The 20126-nt window shown below is 32.3% G+C and overlaps 1 protein-coding gene across 10 annotated transcripts in view; it reads right to left on the reverse strand.

Annotated features, from left to right (window-relative positions):
- Positions 1–1092: 1092 nt before the first annotated feature.
- The window catches only part of CNOT2 (CCR4-NOT transcription complex subunit 2), a 113595-nt gene continuing 94561 nt past the window's right edge, over positions 1093–20126 (reverse strand). For all 10 annotated transcript variants that reach the window (XM_057556432.1, XM_057556431.1, XM_057556434.1 and 7 more), the window contains 9 exons: positions 17915–18040; positions 16021–16145; positions 14875–14995; positions 14625–14781; positions 11994–12055; positions 11855–11904; positions 9894–9994; positions 8188–8332; positions 1093–2236 (listed from right to left, as the gene is read on the reverse strand). In XM_057556432.1, coding sequence (XP_057412415.1) covers positions 2150–2236; positions 8188–8332; positions 9894–9994; positions 11855–11904; positions 11994–12055; positions 14625–14781; positions 14875–14995; positions 16021–16145; positions 17915–18040 — 974 coding nt within the window. In that variant the 3' untranslated portion in view covers positions 1093–2149. The remainder of the gene's footprint in view (positions 2237–8187; positions 8333–9893; positions 9995–11854; positions 11905–11993; positions 12056–14624; positions 14782–14874; positions 14996–16020; positions 16146–17914; positions 18041–20126) is intronic.

Genomic DNA, 20126 nt, shown 5'->3' on the forward strand with positions numbered 1-20126 from the left:
AACCACTTGAGCTATTTTGTTTTTCTGAGTCATTCACACAGTACCTACCAGTCATGATGGTGGTGACACTTTATACTATTATGTTTATATTCATAAGAATAAAGATCCCCTTCCATTTTCTTTTTTCTTTCCAGCTGTTTCTTATGATTATGTAGGAAAAGTTACATTTTACGAAGTAAATTATTATGAAAAAATGTAACCTCTTTTTAAGAAATCGATTTCTGGATTTAACAGACGTCAAATTACATATGTGTCCTGTGAAGTTTTTTTGCACAAAAGTTAAACTAGAATTACATAAGTTCCATTTTCCTACAGAAGAGATGCTTTGGTTTAAATCTAAAGATTAAAAAATCCTGATTTTTTATGTCAGTTTCTCATATCTCAAAATATATAGAAAAAGGTAAATTTAAGTCATTTTATATTCCTGATATACAAATACAGCAAGGTCATAAATGTTTCATTTTCAAACATGATTTGGTAGATGTCAACAACTTCCACTCTTCATAGAAAAATACGTTAAAAATGAAAATTTAAAGAATCAAAACTCACTTTTTTTTTTTACTTCTATCTCTAGTTCTGCTTTCATAGCTTCAGTCTTCAAACATTTTAAAATATAGTATCTTTAGATGGAAAAGAATCCATCAACTTGTATGTGAAACAACCAGGCGATCAAATTGAAGGGGAAGTCTACCCCACTCCTCCTCTTTGGCTTACCTTAATTTGCACATTACTTCTTTAAGATATATCTCAAAGGTCTAACAAGAAATATCTTATACACTTCTCACAAAAGCAGAGTATTTTGATTGGGTCTCAAGAGTGTTCAGGAAGTTTTATTTCTAATGCTGCCATTGTTCATTTAAAAAATAGTTTTCTCTGTTCTGAACTTGGTTAATACTAAGAATGTCTACATTTTTAACCTACAAGTGAAACGGTATATGGTTCCATTAAATGACCTGTCAAAAGCTGGAAAAAAAGACTACGTTTTAAATTGTTTAGTCACACCGTTCAGTTGTAAAACTTTAGGTTGGTTTTCCTCTATTTTTCATGTTGAAGAAATAATTTCACAATTTCAAATCAAAGTCAACACTGCAGTGAGGAGAGCTTTTCTACTTTATTACAAAGAGAAGAAGCCTTTATGTGGTCAGAAAATACAAGATTGATCTTTTTTTCTCTTCCTATGAAACGCTGCTGTTCAAACAGCCAGAGTGAATTGTCTCAGTTCACTTCTTTAAGTCCCATCACATTCACTTGGGTATGGATGTCCTTGGCTGCTGAAAATCTGGCCCTTTAGTGCACAGGGCGACAAAGTCCCCTGACCAGCAGTTCCAGAATGTCCCATTTTCATATATTGCATCCATGCACACCTCCTAAAAATGAGGTACAGCAGGGCAAACATTTTCCAAAATAGATGTCATATATATAATATATACACATTCGTACATACATACCTTTATTCATGTGATGTCCAAAAATTTAAAAAAAATGTACACATTTATTACAAAATCGTAACAAAGACTGGACAGTGTTTTGCTCATTCTGGAAAGATGAAGCTCAGTAATAACACAACCCTGGAAACCATCCAGAGATTGTGGCAATATCTTTCTTCTAAACAGTCATATATTCTTGCGTTAAGCTTGGCGCAACTGCCTTTCAAAAACAGAAGGGGAAGTAAAATGAAGGAAGCAGACCTTGCTCATCTTTCCAAATGAAATACGAGAAGGATCTTCACATAAAAATGCACAAACATTTCTTATTTTATTACCAATAGTGCTACAATGAACAATGCAAATTTTGTGGTCTAATTCTGTTGAGTCTTTTGTGGGTTTTCTTTTTTACATTTTAGAAACTAAATGGTAAACTTCTGTCAGTGTACTTGCTTGTCTTTACAGACCCAAGTCTGTCTGCTGGCAAAAAAGAAAATAAATGAAAAAATTCAGACCCTGCTCGAACTAGAGAAAAACAAATTACAAATTTAGTTGTTGGGCAGCACATAATTAGTAAGGCAGGACCTCAAATGGTGACCCTTTGCGTAAGCCAATTGCCAGATCCTCAAGGAATTAAAACCAGGGTGCCTGAGCCACATCAGTTCTGCAGTTATGTTGAGTATTGTGCTGAGACAGCCATACCCCAAGAAAAGGGAAGTCTTTTTTTAGAAGGCTTGCTGAGCAGGGTTGTAGTTGAAGGTGGATGGCAGGTGAGGCCGTTCTTCTAATTTGTCATATTCCAGATGGAACTCCTATAAAACCAAATTTAAAAATTTAGATGATTTCCTTTCCATCTGATCTCACATTTTTGTCAAAATATATTTTATTTACTATACAAACAAAATAACTACAGGTATGAGAATGAACAGAGATATTAACAACTCTTTTTTCCGCTAAGTAAAATATAACTTGAAGAAAAAGAATATGCTGTAGTTTCTATCTGATAAGTACAAAAATGTAGACTTTCTGCATAAAAGCCAGAGACTAGTCATGAACATTTATTTTATGACACAGAAATTCTATGCATTTTTTTTGCTCTGCTCAAAAATAAAAGGTTGAAGGGAGCAATTACTATATCACTAATAAAAAGCACTGAAAATTATACGATATTTAAAGTAAAGCTACCTTCAATGAAGTATAAAACTTAAAATTTTACTTTTTTTTCCATGAAAAAAGTTTAGAAGTAAAGGATTTTCCAATTTGTCTTATCACATGTTTTTTTTAAAAAAAGTAAACAAAGTTATTCTAAACTTGTTATCTCGGGAAAACAATGAATTTAAAACTCACACATCTCCAGACTTCCCATTTCACAAACCCAAAACCCTGAAAAGATGTAACTGCCACCCCAAACTAGACAGTGGTTTTGCTGTAGGCACATCTGAAGATGAACTATATAGCTCATTTTAATTAAACTTTCAAAACACTACATGAATTTTAAAATTTAAGAATGGTGAAGCAAATTCTTCATGATACTCCCCCAAGATCAAGAGGTGCAGAATATAACTTTGTATATTAAAAAAAAGCAAACCAAAAACATACCTTTTTAAAATCCAAAACCTAGAGGTTTGAAAATTACTAATTCTACAACCTGAATTCAAGTAGCACAAACTATCTCAGTTAACCCCATTTAAAACACTATGAACCATAATATATGTATTATGTACTAAAGAAAGCCAACAAGTAATGTTAGTACCATGGCTTAACATATTTCACCTTCTCTGTCTTATTTCAAATTAATCCCATAGTAGATGTTTCCATTATTAAATTAAGTGAAAATTTCATTATTAAATTAAAATGAAAACCTAGGTCATGATTAAATTTTGAGATATAAAACCAAGTATTTAGAATTTAAGGATATTACAATAACAATTACAGAAATAGCAGGTATAATTTATCAGAAGCCTAATATGTGTCAAAACTAGAGACAAAGCTAAGTTTATTCTCATCTTTGTAAGCCTGTAAAGTAGATATCGTTATCTTCATTTTTGCATTGGAGGAAAATGAGGCTCACAAGTAACTTGCCCAAGTCATACAATAATTGGCAGATCTAGGATTAGGATCCAGATCTGTAGGACACCAAAGCACATGATTTTTTCTAGTATAACACATTATTTTTAATATTTTTAGCCCAAGATCCAAAACCAAAACTACTTAATTACACCCTTATCCATAAATAATGTTGAAAAAATTCAGTCCACTGACAAATGATGATAAAGAAGGCACCCTGTGATGACTTTTAAAAAGTTCACTTTAGAGTTAACTAAGGCACAGAGCTTCTTTGTCAGTAAAAACTAGCAAACACCAGAATCACCATCACAATCACCATAGCCTCCTTAATGCATTGTGTAGGCACCTCTCCCTCTCTCCCTGCTCTGTCCAGGCTTTAAAAGAATTTTATTGCCTGGCTGAAGATAAATATCTATATTAGTGGAGGAAGTATCTTCTTGCTGTAGCATTCTTTTATTAAAATTGGCTAATTTTAGTTCTAAAATATGTGTAGTTATTGGGTAAAAAGTCTATTTGTAACTGACAAATCACTCCACTAAGTTATATAAATTAAAATTTTCTTCAATTGTCTTATCCTCATCATTGCGCACTGGTGAACTACACTGTATAATCAGAATTTAAACTAGAGTAACTTCATCAATGCACACAATTCCCCCCGCTACATATTAAAAAAAAAAAAAAGATCAGTTTAAACCTAGGGAGCATAAATATTTTAATATGATAATTAAGAAAATCTCAAAGACCTTATATATCAGATTCAGAATCAAATTTTGTCTCCCATTTTTTTAAATCATTTTTTTCTCTTCTATGTATTTTCATTCTTCTTAAAAGACATAAAGCTTACAATCCATTTGCTCCCTAACTCTGATCACTGATAGTATCTTTTTTACATGTTTATGTTATATGTACACACACAACACATACCACCACACACACACACCTTTGTATAATCTGTAGGGGCAAGAAGTGTGTCTGTTTTGTTTATCACTACCTACTACTGAGAATACTACTGAGCTGCCAGGCTCCCAGGGGGTGTGTAATTAATGGCTGATGAATCAATGAACACAAGTTTTCTTCATTTGTTTTAGGAACAGAACACAAATTTTTTAAATATTCAAAGATCAGGTATTAGAAGTTCTATGTATATATTTGCTTTAATGGAGAAAAGATTTTTAGATTACAGTTTAATGGTTTAAAGCCTAGAAAGAGTTCTAGGTATAAAAAATCACATTTATAGCAGGTTATGATATGATAAAGAATCCTAAGCATTAAAAATCCTATTCAGTGTTGGACCCACAAGGTGAAGTCAGACTGAAAGAGTTCTGAAACTTTTAAGTCTTTAGTTTGAGAAAGCTATTGATAATAGAGGGGGAACTTCTATCACCTAAAAATTCTCTGTGGATAAAATTATTTTAAAAATCTTACTCATTGAGACTATATATATTGTAACAAATTTTTAAATTAATGGGATACTGAATTATTCTAGCTGAATTACATATAGGATAGACCACATAGTCTGCTGACAAATCAAGATTATCTAAAAGAGAATAAGCAAATACAGTGTCAAAATTTTTATGTACATACATTATTGACACACAGGAAATTCTTTATATAAATAATGGGCTGAATCCTATAACTCACAGAATTTTTAGGGGATAAGGAATACTTCTGATTTAAATGATCTAATCCCTTACTTAAAATTACAGTTCTTCAATTCTCTGAAAATATTAAGTTATTTGCAAAAGTGAAAGAAAGAACCTCATACAAGTGAGATTAAAGACCTGATTATGGTCTAGATCAGGTCAATACTTTTCAATGATACCATGATAACATCAAGCTATTACTTATAATACTAATTCATACTGAAGGCTTCTTATGAGTTGAAGCTATTAAATGCATGTTCTTTACCTGTGAATTATAAACCACAACCACTTTACAGATGGGGACTTTGACTTGGGACATGGCACGTCAATGGATTTTCTGTAGTTTGATGAAGTCTGTTAATAAATATACTATGGAACTAAATTTCTTAATTCCTAATCCAATTTCTGGAAAAACACTGAAAACATCCTTAAAAAACAAAACAAACAAACAAAAACTCAGAAGCCTTTGTGAAAAGTTTATTCTGTGAATATAACACAACTTAAAAGTTTTAAGTCCATGAATTCTTTAAATATAATCAAAAGAAGTGAGCTACATATTAATACTTGATAGAAACCAATATTTCTGCTTGCTTTCATCACTATGAAATGTTTGCTTTCATCACTATGAAAATAATTTTGTTGAAGAGTATCAGCACAAGTGGCCAGTAAATTACCTTAAGATTTTTCAAAAATAGTTTAATAATAATATTTCTCAAATTTTATTTTCCAACTTCACAGCTAAAAATTTTAAAGGTAAAAGTTAAGACAAAAGCTCAACTGTACATAGGAGAGATCAGATAAAATTAGGTAAAATTATTACTTTATGCACGCGCACACACACACACACACACACATATAAATAATTTTCTTTAACATGACATTTACCTGACTGAGGAATTGCTTTTGTGGGAAATTAGGGGCCTTATTAATGTTCAAGTTGTTTCTGAATATTTAATTTTATGGTGAGAACTTAGTTCTGGGAAACTGATTTTTTCACTTAAGTTGATTTCTTCACAGATACCAAACCAAAATTCAACTAAAATTACCCATCTATCTATTATTGCAAATACCTATTTCTTTTTGTACATATGTTTGGAATAATTTATGATGATATTGAGCAAAAAGCTTCAACTGAATAGAGAAAACTTCAGTCATTTACTATTAGAATTTTTCCCTTCCAGAGATACTCTTTCTCTCCTGAAGAACCAGGTTCTCAAACTATGAAGCCAAAGACCAGCATGATCACTGGCATCACCTGGGAAGTTGCTAGCAATGCAAATCCTCAGGTCCCATCCACAGACTTGCTGAACCAGAAACAATGGAGGTATGACCCAGCAATTTGTGTTTTAACATGGCCTCCAGGTAATTCTGATGCAAGCTAAAGGTTGAGAACCACTGACCTAACCTAACAACAACCAGAATTTTTCCATCCTGGAAGAACAGTTAACAAGCTGTAATAATAATGATGATAAAAACAACAGCAACAAACTACCACAACTACTCTCCTGTATCAAATACCCAATATACGCCAAGCACTGTACTCAGTGTATATGTGTGCCTGTGTAATATCAATTAATCTACATGATAAATCAGGAGGCAAAAATCATTTTGATTTAAAAGATAAGGAAGCAGACATGGAAAGGAAACTTATACAAGGTCCAAGTATGAATAGCAGAAACAGGAGTTAATTTCAAATCCTGATACAAAAAACTAAGGTTTTCTACTTCACTACATTTCTTAAAGAACAGGTAACATACACAATGTACTGTATACTATTTGTAATTAATTATTTATTACTTATTTCATGGGTCTACCTTTTAAAGTCAAGACATGCATATTAATTAGAATTGTTAAAATAACTCAAATACAGTGTAGGGTGGTATACAGACTTGGTCTGAGAAGCAATGACATTTACCATTAGAGAAACACGCAAAAGTAATAATAAAAAAAGATTTAACCTTTTGTATGTGTCTTCTTTTGGGCGTTTTGGTTGGGCTCAGCCTTTCTATTTCTTTTTCATGTTTTATATGAAGTCTTCTTGTGATGTAAAATTTTGTAATAATTATCTGGTAAGCATTTTACACTATCTTTTTAAAATGTTTTACTCTTTTATCAGTTTAGTAAAGCTGATTAAAAAAAACAAACCCCCAAACACCAAGCCAACAACTAAAAAATTACCCAATGAACTGTCAAGAAATATTTTTTTTCTGTTTAAATTTAATAAAACCAACAAAACTAACTCTTTAGTTTTTAATCCTAAGCCTCATCAATGGAAAAGGCATTCAGAGAAATCCTGGAGTTATGAAATCAGATAATGTGAGTTATATTTTCTTCTAGGTAGACTAAGTACATACATAAGGAACTAAACACAAATGTGTAATATGCTATGACACTGATGCAAACTGTTCACACGGGACAGTTAGAAAGGTGTTTTTGTGAGGAAAAGTTGCAAACCAAAACAACTTTTTCCACTGGCCTCTTTCCCCAAATATTCAGCATACTAGTCAAAGGAACAATCATGATTAATGCTTGCGATTTTCTTTCTTTATATCACTTGCAAATAAAAACTCAAGCACATTTCCTGCAAAGAGTGCAAGTGTTTAAAAAGCCTATATACTGGTTTTATATGAAAAAATATATATATTATATAAAAATATATATAAAATATATTTATACTGGTTTTAGGAAAAATCTCATATTTGCTTAAAGTAATAATAATATAAGAATACATGACCGGGATTGCAAGAGGGTATCTTTATTTTACAACTGAGTAGACACAAAAATATTTCAAATGTTACCAAGGCCTGTGAAAAATTACAAAATTTCTTACCAAATTCAATCATTTTCCTAAACTACAGGTAAAATGAACTGTTTCCAGATACTCTCCTAGAGTTTAAATCAAGCCAAGGAGGTGGAGACCTTTTAAAAGACTCAGCAAATATCTGGCACATTATTGGAATGGATGTACTGGTACATATAAACAGATAAAAGAGGACACTTCTTTTTAAAATCTAGATTTTCAGTTACACATTTGCACATGGAAAAAAATATACCTTAGCTACTTTCCTCCAGTTAAGACAGTCAAAGAAGTAATATGTTCCCCTCTCATATGTATTGGTTTTCATTGTTGGCTCCATGCCTGGTGCCCTGGTAATCCATACTCGTTCTTCTTTGTGGTATCTCCAATCACGGTTAAAACTTCAATTTTTAAGAGAAAAAGACAATTAATTTTTTCCTGTGGCTCACATCAAACATTTTCTACATTTTTTAAAACATTTTTCAGAAAATAGTCACACATAAAATACATAAATATTGATGCTTCTTTTCCCTGATTTTTGTTATTAAATACAACCTAGTAAAATAAATATAGGAAAAGACTTTCTTAATTTGCCCAAAAACCATACTCTTTAATTAACACACACATCTTTATTTAACTGAAGAAATTTTTTATGCAAGCGAAACAAGATCTTAAAAGCTCTATGAGCAATGTGATAAAAACTTTGGCAGACCAAAGATACACTGTGTTCCAGAAACCTCACTCCTTTCTCATTCTTCTTAACATTCAATAGAAATTAAGATACCTATTAAAACAAACAAAACCCCCAACTATTTGGATTATTTTGTAAGAAACTAAATACAAAGTCTATTTGAATTAACTACATAAATTCACATAAAATTTGTAACTATGATGAAAAACCTCCATGCAAACAAATACCTTCCTATCAATACAATGAGGGGTTATTTTAGACATATATTTTATTTTAGACATATATTTTTTATATATTTATATATTTTTAGTCATAAATAAGATATGAGACAGAACTGCCAGTGATGAATGAATGAATGACTGATGAATTTATTTACTTATGAATAAATTAAAAGAAACAGGTAACAATTGCTATCTTACAAAAAATGAGGGAAACATGGAAAAAAACATTCTCAATTGAGAAATAAAAAACAATTTATTATCAACACAGTGAATTTTACATTTTAAAGTATCTGATCCAAGGTCATTTATAGAAATGTTAGTAGGAATATTATAAAATACTTATTAAATCTATAAAAAGGTCTCCCAATCATTACATTGTAAGTTTTTAGTAACAATTCACTCTACAGTAAACATGGTTAATAGAATAGTCTACTGGTAACAAAATGTTACCACCTGGACATATAAAAAAATGACACAAAATTTTTATTCTTAGAGCATCAGGTAAAAACAAAAATGCTCAGAAAAACAATGTATTCAATGGACCAATTTCTTAAGACTAATTTATTTAAGTTGGCCAATAGGCTTCTGATAATGAATGTGGACTTTATCAATATTTCAAAATACACAAGAAATATGCACAGTGCTTTGCCCATATAATGCTCAATAAATATTTCTTAAATGATGAAATTCACTGTCATTAACATACGTGGTTCCACAAGGAGTAAGATGAATCACACCTTATACTTCATATTTATAAAAATTAGATTCACCACACCCATGAATCAAGTTGATTCTGTCTTCTTATACATTTACAGTTATTTAAGTTTGGAATTATTTTTATGTATACAGTGATTATGAAGACATGGTAATATAAGGTTTCAATCTAAATTAATTTTTACTAAATATAAAAAACTTAGATTTCTTGATGAAGAAATAGTTCCACTTTAAAAACAAAGACAAAAACTACAGCCACCATCATTTTAAAAAATGTTTTTAGATTAAACAATACCCACTATAATACAAAAGTTTTAAAAAATACTTTGAACATACAGCTCTACTGCAGCTAAAAGTTGTAATACGTCTCCTCCATTCATGTAATAGAGATAGAAGAGAAGGTCTTCTCCGTATCGACCAAGTTTTATTGCAGCCAGCTGGAAAAGAAATAAATTATTCTGAAATGTAAAATGAGTTTGAAAATCCTAACATATAATTGATTGTGCTAAAGTAAAAAAAATGGAAAGATAAAACAGAAACCCCTCTTTGTAGCAGATAACTGTTATTACATGATTACAGAGGTACAGTTATATAATTCTAAAGGGAAGTTTCATCATTTAAATGACTAAAGTCATTTAATAATTTTTTCTGATACATTTATTTTAGGTACTAATAGGGGGAAAAAAGCTAAATAAAAACTTCTAAGCAAGACCTAACGCTGTCTTACTGGAGGTGTTTATTAATACTCAATGTGGCAATAGTGGAACACTGTGCTGCTCAGAGATGCAGGACTTACATTCAAGTCTTAATTTCATTACTTACTAATATGACCATATCCAAGTTATTTAATGTCTCTGAACTTTCAGTTATAAAATGTAGTCAACAATACCTATAAGGATTACTAAAAATGTAAATGAAATTAAGTGACACTGTGAATGCACCTTCTGTAGAGTGCCTCACAGAAGACTTAAAAGAAATAGTAACTGAATCTACATCTGACAGTGATTCACAAATCGATTATGTACTTTAGCAAATCACAGTTAAGTACAAAAATCATAAAGGGATAGTTCTTTATTTTGTTTAAATGGATGACAAAAAGATGACTGCTTTACATGTCGCTCCACAAAGCAGAAACATAACTGCCTATCAAACTATCAAACACAAGTTCAATAATCTCAAATTCTCACAGTAAGACAAATCTTTATTAAAAGCTCACTGAAATGAAAACATTCTTCTCTTTACCTAGTCCTGTATCTAAATGTTTAACTGTTGTTACACACTCTCTGAATGTTATTTTTCTGTCCATTCATATTATCCCCATTCAGGCAGCAGTCTTGAATGTGACAAATTCTCCTAAATTATTATTTCTTAAGCTGGCGTAAGTAAAGGTTCTGGAACCCTCAGGTAACTGGAGCAAAAAATGAGTGCTATAGTGGAGGTGGCAGCAAATCATACAGTCCACAGACAGAAAAAACTAGCTGTCTCTATCTCGTACTTCTTATCTTCCATCTACTCAAGTATTACAAGACATGTCGAGAAATACGTGTATCTCTTTAGTTGCCTGTCCACCACATCAACAACCGTTTGGCTACACAACTGCATGGCACAGACGCAGAACGCTGTCATTTATATATATTTATATTATACATATTTATGCACCTAAGTATAACACAAATATATCATTTTTAACAAACTGTATCTATCCTTTCACATAACCAAAATCTAGATACCATTCTAACAAAATTGAACTCTCAACGCTTTCCCCTAAAGCAAAAGTGTTGTTTTCTTTCTCAGGAAAAAAAAAAAAAAAAAAAAGATTAAAGTTCTAATCTGTTAATAGGTATTTTATAACTAGAAATTCAGGTAATTAAAACACAGAAAAAGATGACATTAAAAAGTCAAAGATTACAGTTTTAAAATATATATTTTTTCATTAAAAACATTTTATCTGTAAACATAAAATGAGAATATCAGAAGGAAATTCATCAAATTTTCCAAGTTACTTTATTCCCATCAACTGTGGTTATGATTGTACTGTTACTAATAACTATAAGAAAGATTTTACTGGTCCTGACATTGTTTTTAAAATATCTTTAAAATATAACCCAGACCTCACCAAAACACAGGATTATAAACAAAAATAGAAATTAAACTGTTACATATAACTGAATGGACATACAAAAGCATACCCCTGAGACCACTGCTGAATATTTCAAAAATATTATGCTGTCTGAACTGCAAAACAGCACCTGAAAATAGATAAGTTCACGCTGAGTAGAATAATAAACTACACTCACCTTATCCCTAATGTGAATGTTCGTTAAGTACTCAGATGGAACATGGAAGTCTGGATAATAAAATGAGAAAAGCCTTATTAACTGATTCTCAGTTACAAATATATTTTTTAAAGGTCTAAACAAAAATAGATTCTCCTACCTATGTCTTGAGGTCGACAAGGTGAAGATGCCCAGGGTGATGCAAATTTGGGGTAGAGATTTCTGAATAAGGGAGAAAAAAAACATTCTGAAGTCCAAAGTAGAAAAAGAGATTTCTAATTTTATTTCAGCAAATCAGGAAAAACAACGACTTCAAATGTAAAATGAACATCTTTAAATTTTAATATCTTTTCTTGGTTTTACTATGACTTATACAGCAGGAAACTGAAACAAGGTTAAAAAAACATACATACATACACACACATATCTGTATGTGAATTATTACTTCAACTCAGAATGCTTTAAATTCATTAATACAATGAATTAAAGTAAAATTACTTTCCCATTTATATGGCCAGAAATAAAATATCAGTAATTATTAAAAACCAAAGCTCAAATTCAGCAAACACTTACTGAGTGTCTATTATTATATGCCTGGCACTAGCATGCTTATACATCAGCAAACATAACAAAGACCACTGACAACGTGAAACTTACTTTCTGGTTGATGATGGTGGATTGGGAGGGAGGCAGACAAAAACAATTTACGTAATACATAGATAATATTCCATGTTAGTGGTGGGGTAGGGAGGGAAGATTAGTTGCATAATTAAATAGGGTAGCCAGGTTAGGGCACATTTAGAAGGTCACGTCTGAACAAAGATTTGAAGGATATGAGGGAGATAACCATATCTGTTATCTGGTAGAAAACTACTATAGTCAGAGGGAACTGCTAGAGCAACTAATGCAGAGTTATGACTGACATGTCTGACATACAGCAAGAAGGCTAGTGAAACTGGAACACGGTGAACAGAGGGAGAAGCTGTTAAGGTGTAGGTAGAGACACAGATCATGTCTGTACAGATTAGTAGGCCTATCAAGATTTTGGGTTTTTAATCATAATAAAACTGCAAAACCTTACTGTGTATTGAGCAGAGAATGAACTTATTCAAAAAGGACTGTCCTGGCTGTCATATGAACAAAAGATTATAAGGGGCAAAGGGAGAATCAGAGACACCTGGTGATTGGCTAATGGAGTAATCCAGGCAAGAGAAGATGGTGATTCAAACCAGGGGGGGAGCAGTTAAACGTAGTGAGAAACAGGGAATTCCCTGGCAGTCCAGTGGTTAGGACTTGGTGCTCTCACTGCCGGGGCCCTCAGGTTCGATCCTTGGTGGGGACCTAAGATCCCACAAGCTGCGAAGTACAGCCAAAAAAAAAAAAAAAAAAGTGAGAAATAATGTAGCAATGATTCCACTATGTCAGACGTTACTGACTGGTTAAGGAGAAGTTCCCAAAAGTAACTGCTGAATTTAATGACACAAAAGCAGTTTTAGTAAAATGGTGAGGGCAAAATCCTAAATGAAATGGGTTTAACAGAGAATAGGACAAATAGGAGATACAAAGATGGCTCTCCTGAGGAGTTTTGCTCCAAAGGAGAGTAAAGAAATGGGGGGGGGGGGCAATAACTTACAGAATAAGCTGGATCAAGAGAAGGTATCTGTTAACATGGAAGAAGTAACAGCGTATTTGTATGCTGATGGAAATGATGCAACAAAGTGCAAAAAATTGTTAGATCCATATCTTTGAGTTTTCAAAGGTTTTAGGTAGAAAGCATGGATCAACTATGGCAACAGGGTGGAAGACAAGAGTAAGGTAGATGCAGATGGTTGTAGGTGACTGATTTCGTGGCAGGACTACGCTGACACTCTTCTGATTGCTTCCTTCGTTCTTAGTAAAGTAGAAATAAAAAGCAAGGTCACCATCTGACACTAAGCACAGGGGAAAAGGTATTAGGGGTTTGAAGAGGCAAGTGTAAAACAGTTGCACAAGAGAACAAAAGAATGAATGGAATAGGCATGCCAGCTTGATTATGGCTGGCAGAATTAAGGGCTCATTCTTGAGGTTCCTGGCCATGAATCTGAAGTGAGACCAGGCAGTGAAGTTGTGTATTTTTCTCTAGCCAGACTTAGTAGCACAGGTCAAGAATGGAATAGGCAGATATAACCAGGGCTGTAGTTTCTGCCATGCAAGTATGACAAAGCAAGAGAGGGGCAAAGCAGTCAGGGGTATATGTAAACAAGCCATCATGACTGACCATAGAATTTAACTGGAGAAGAAGGAAGTGAATTCGTCTAACGGGAAGAGAGACAGGGATGTTGAGGAACAGTAAAAAGGTAGAAGAATCAGTGGGATGAAGGTCCCAATGGAATCTAATGATTACAGGAGCCCACAGTAGAGGGAGAGAAATGGAAAACAGGAAGTGGCATGGCAGCACAATCTTACAGAGAAACTGAGGTTACCAAAAATGATGAAGTCAAAGGGATGACTAAAGAAGTGAGCAGCTGAGGTATGATGAAGGGTAAGATTTTTGGAGGAGAGAAATTCAAGAAGCTGGGATTTCAGGATTTAGGAAAGGCCATATATGTGTATTTCGAAACTGCTAAATTATAAGAGGAATATTACTATAAAGTGAGAGTGATCCAGGAACTAATATAAGAGGGAATGACCCAAAGAGTCAGCAAATACCAGCAACAATGAGTGGCAGCAGATGATATAATTTGCAGACATGAAATTAAAAACTGCAGGGAGGTATTATACACAAATGTAGGGAGAAAAGAAAGAAACTTACTCAGGAGAGTTCAGATTGAGGCCTAATGTTGTTAAGTCACTTCCTAATGCAAGATGTACCATTCCTGGGTCTGTCTCTGCTGCCCTGATAAATGTTAACAGGCCAATCATTCCAAACTGGTCTGTCACCATCCCTTGGGGAATGTTAGTAACCCGACCTGGATAAGAAAAACATAGTCATTTTTATCTTTGAGGAAAAAGTAAAAAAAGTGAATTCTATAATATCTTTGATATATTTTATAGAGTCCCACCATCAGGTAACACCTGGATCCCTTTTTTCTGCTGGTTATTATTTTGTGTTGTTGAACTTTTATCTCCAGGGAATTTGGGTCCATCTGTACTTGAAGTTGTCTTGCCAGATGTATTCAAATTCTAACATGAAAAAAATTAAATGTGACATTAAAATTTGTTATGTGTAAAAATTTCAAGTTCATATACTAGTACTTTTCTATTCATTTTTTATTATATTTAAGTTGGTAGTAAATTATTACCTGTTTTTCAAGTTCTACATGAAATTTTTTGTTTCCACAACTGTGCCATGGTATACAAATAAATCCTGTATTGTACATATTTGAGTACTTAAAGGACAAGAAATATATGGAAAATATTCTTATTTATCTCAGATCTTCAGTCACAGACAAAAAAACCTCTCTATCTCAGAACTTTTTGTTTTGGGATACACTTGAAGTTACACTCCTCAATACTTTATTAGTATTTTTAGAAGTATATTTTAGAAGTATATTTAGAAGACAAACTAAATATAGTACATTACCTAAAATATCACCATAAAAGCCTCCAAGATAAGTTAGAAAATATGAACTTATTATTTTTATTTTTTTAATTTTAATTATGAACTTTTAAAATTCATATTTATTTTAATTCTTACCCAATAATCTTCTTTTATCAATTATTTTAACAATATACAACTCCCATCACACACACAAAAAGCTATTTTCAGTGAAATGTGGAAGAAATAAACACACTCGTTAAGTCAGAAAGAGGAAGCTGGGTTGGCTGAATCAACACAGGAATAAAAATGTGTATAAAGATTCTTCAAGGAGAAAACTTACTCAAGAAAAACACAGCTCCTTAGAAGGCTATAATATCAAACTTCATGGGATCCAGCTGACAGGGACTACAATAAAAGTCTAAATTAACTCTGAGAAGTTCAACAGAAATTTGCAAACCTATATGAAATAGGGAAAAAAATAGGCTATCTTCTAAGTTATAAAGGTTTTCCACATTCTTCAGAAGTTAGATTATTACAGATATTCAAGATAAACAATTTCATAATAGTATTTAATAAGTCCTTAATATAGTGTACAAAACTGTTAATATAACAGAAATCTGAAGGGAAAAAACTATATAATTCACATACATAATTCTCAGTTACTTACAGATTTACTGTCATCATTACTTGATGTTGGATCTTTATAACTGGAACCAGGTAACGCCGGAAAATCTTCGTTGTGTATTGAGAAGTCCTGGGATTGCTCATTTGCTGGTTTTGTTACCATTCCAACTATGTAATGAAAATAATCCAGAGAATTGTAATTGATATTTATAATATTTTGCTACAAATTATAAAAAGTTAACTTTTCTCACAATAATATAACAAAAGGATTTTTAAGTTACGCTATGAAAGCACACTTCAAAAAATTGGTGTTCTGGGTAACAATGAATAACTAAATTCTTATATACTGATTAATAACTAAATATACAAAATAATACAAGGGAAATAAGTGGTAATCCTATAATTCTAATCTAATGTCATATATAGATGCTGAAAAAACATAATTTGATATTGGTAATAATTATTGAAATTTTTGGTTTAAAAACTTGCTTTAAATATTTGACTAGTTATTATAAATACCAGTTAATTGTCAAATACAAATGAACAAAATAAATTTTAAAGAACATGTCAGTATTCTACTTGAAAGTGACTTACAGGGTGAGAAAATTGCAATCAATTATAAAACAACTCCACATTATTTCAGATTTTCTTGGACTCCATGTAATAGATGTAAAACATGCAAGAACTGGGAAGTAATCTTCCCACTATACTTGGCATTAGTCAGGCCCTTATTGGAGAACAATATCCAGTTTGGGGCTCCACAATTCAAGAACGATATGGAGAAACTAGAGATGGTCCAAGGAGAGCAACAGGAATGATTAAAGGGATGAAAAAATGGACCTATGAGGAAAGGTTAAAAACATTAGAGTCTGAACTGAGAATCAAGTAGCTAGGTACTCAACTTCCAGGGCAGATCATTTTTGTTTTTTTCTGGGGGGGGGAAGCCTAATTAGGAAACTCTTAATGTGTATAAAATAAATTTTTCCCTTCTTCACATGTTGTTATTTGTATTCATATTTTGAAAGCCACAGAAATCCCTCTTGGTTGAAAATGGGAAAAATAGTTATCTTAGAAAAGTGATGAAATGATCCCTCTAAGTTCATTGTTTCTGCTACTGGTCTGTATCAGATTCTACCAAAAGGAAACAAGTATGTGCAAAGGATAAAAAGAATATGGTTACATTCCTGTTACATAATTTTCATGTCTAGTTCATTTAGCATCTATTAGCCAAATCTCTTATTTATTAAAGACAGTGAAAAAGTGTATTAATGGTGACCAAGAGTCTACATAAACTATACATGACCCACAGGCAGTTCTCAACAGGAGGTAATTTTTTTCCCCATGAGACATCTGTCAAAATCTGGAGAGATCTGTGGTTGTCACAATGTGGGGGTGGGTGGGGGGTGCTACTGGCAGTGAGTAGGCAGAGGCCAGGGATGTTGCTAAATATTCTACAATGCACAGGACAGCCCCTCATTTACAAGAAACTACCTACTCAAATGTCAGTAGTGTGGAGGTTGAGAAACTAGCTTAGAAAAAATTGTTAATGTATGGTTAGTCATTATTAATCACTAGGAATGTGGGAATGTATTCTTTTAAAAAATGTGTGATGAATTGAGAAGAGGCAGACCATAGAATCATTATTAAGGTGAATTAAGGCAGAAATGCCTGAAGAAAATAACTTCTGAATACCAATGAAGACTTCCTTTTGGGATTTCTATACAAATTAAGTTTTCCCATTTAACTTTGCTATCATGGTATTCTGGGAGAAAAAAGCACTCTGCATTTATCAACTCTGACAAAATTACACTACTCTGATTAGAAAACACATAAATACATGTGTGTACACACACATGCATATATGTACATATATATATGTGTATGTGCGTGCAATAGAAAGTTTTCACTGGCCATAATTAAAAAGCTTAATTAATTACCATAAGGAGCTCTTCCAGCCAAGGGGTTTATTAATGGAGTTGGGTTACCACTTCCTTCCCTTCTATTTCGGTCTGCTAATGCTGGAAAATCTGAAAGGTCCAATCCTGTCACATTTTCACTTCCATCTAAATAATAAGAAAAAACACTAGTTACTGATTCTACAAACATTTTAAAGACGTTATTAAAGACCAACTATAATAAAGTTTGAAATAACAGTGCCTTCTTCTTAAACAATGTACAGCACTGTACTTGGTATATGTAAATGTACAATAAATATTTGTGGATTGACTTCATGTGAAAGAATTTTATGAACAATTCAGCAAAGCAATATGTACTTACTAGCATAATAAAAATCCCAAATCCTAGAGACTTAACATAGAGAATAAGGAGTAAGGTGATACATTATTTCCCCTGTGAAAGATGGTACTCAAGTTATAGGTTGTTAGCAAGAGGGGAGACTGTTGCGATAAAACTACTCTTTCATTATTTCCAAAAGCAGAGGTTGTATCTGGAATGCTTGGAGCTTCATTTATAACACAGGTGTGATAATGACAATGCCTCCTGCAAACAGCCTGAATCATATTTGAGGCATAAGCAATGGAAGCAGAAGCCCTAAGGACTTCTTTTTTCCTGTGGCCTATTAGTCCCATACACAAATGTGTATGCATGTGAGTGTGTGAAAGTGTGTGCGTGCGCAAGCGCGCGTGCATGCGTGCACGTGTGTTTTGCAGCTGAGGGTATAAAGGGGGTGGAGAATGTAGGTAAATGTAGGGTTCCCATGTCTAGTGCGTGAATTGTATGAGAATATGATACAAAGCCCAGAAGTTTATATTACCTATTACACAGTAGGCGCTCAATAAATATACAAGGAATGAATAAAATTTATTTTTGTTCATTTTGAATTTAAAAAATCAGTTTCTTTCCTTTTAAAAAATAAATTTAACCCAACATTTCTACTTTGCCTATTTTAATCGTCACCTTGATCTCTTCTCAACATTTATTATTCTATTATTCTTACAATCGTATAGTCTTAATTTTTGAAGAATTTATTTTCTAGCTTAGCTTTACCCTGACTATTTTTCTTTAATCTGTTTCATCTAGTGTATTATAACCATGTTCAATTTATTTTGCCCCCTTTTCCAGTTAATTTTAATTTTTCTCTAAATTTCGTAATTAGAAGAATCTCAGAAAGAAACTATTAACTCAAGATTACTCTGTTGATAGAAAATGGTTACATTCCAAGTCAGGTGACAATTTAAATTTATGAAGGGTAAAAGATAAAATCATTCATACCCATTGTTTTTAAAGAAATTGCAGTTCATCAATTCTGAATTTTAAAAAGATACTACTGTATAAAAGGGCAACAATAGACATTAACAATTTATATAGTGCTTTAATTTAAAAAGCAATCTCTTTTGAATTACTTGATTACAAATTAACTGAAAACTTTCAATAAGTATTAACTTTTAATACACTTCTTCAGGTCCTCTAAGATGGAGTTTAAAACTGCCATATGCTATTTGAGAATAATTTTAACCTAAAAATATTAACTCACAAATTTTTATTTTTAGGGTAAGACTTGGAAACAATTTTCCTAGTGTAAAATATACTTAGTTAAAAATGACTTTTAAAAGTAATTCTAAAATTTACAGAAGTGTATAAACCATAATTCAGAATATAAGATGGCACTGTGAGACACACTGTTACTTTATGGTTCATTTAGGGAAAAAACCCTCGCTAATTAAACTATGATATGCAGCCTAATTTCAGAGATATTAAAGTATGAAAAAAATCTGCATTTGAGGAACAATGAAATAGGCTATTTCCTATTAGAATGCAAAACTTTAAATGCTAAAATTTGACATTTTAAAGTCTCACTTGGTCAATCTATGCTACTAAACATACAATAACACTGAAAAATTAAAAGCCGATAGCCAGAAATTCCATTTCAATTACTAAATCTTCTTGTGCTTTCACATACGCCCCATTTCATTGATCATTCTTTCACCTTCCACTTCCTTCACGTGTATTTCTCTCTCAACAATCATATTCATTTTTGCTCCTATGACCATAACAACATTCTTTATTTCCTTTCTCAGGAAAGGGTTTGGAGGCAAGGGTGGAAGAAGGTGAAACCTGAAGCAGAATAGCAACAAAGCCTCCTGTTCTCTTCTGTCTGAAGCAGCTGATAAAAGAAATAAACCAACAGAC

Source organism: Balaenoptera acutorostrata, chromosome 11 (genome assembly GCF_949987535.1).
Source record: "Balaenoptera acutorostrata chromosome 11, mBalAcu1.1, whole genome shotgun sequence".
Classification (NCBI taxonomy): domain Eukaryota; kingdom Metazoa; phylum Chordata; class Mammalia; order Artiodactyla; family Balaenopteridae; genus Balaenoptera; species Balaenoptera acutorostrata.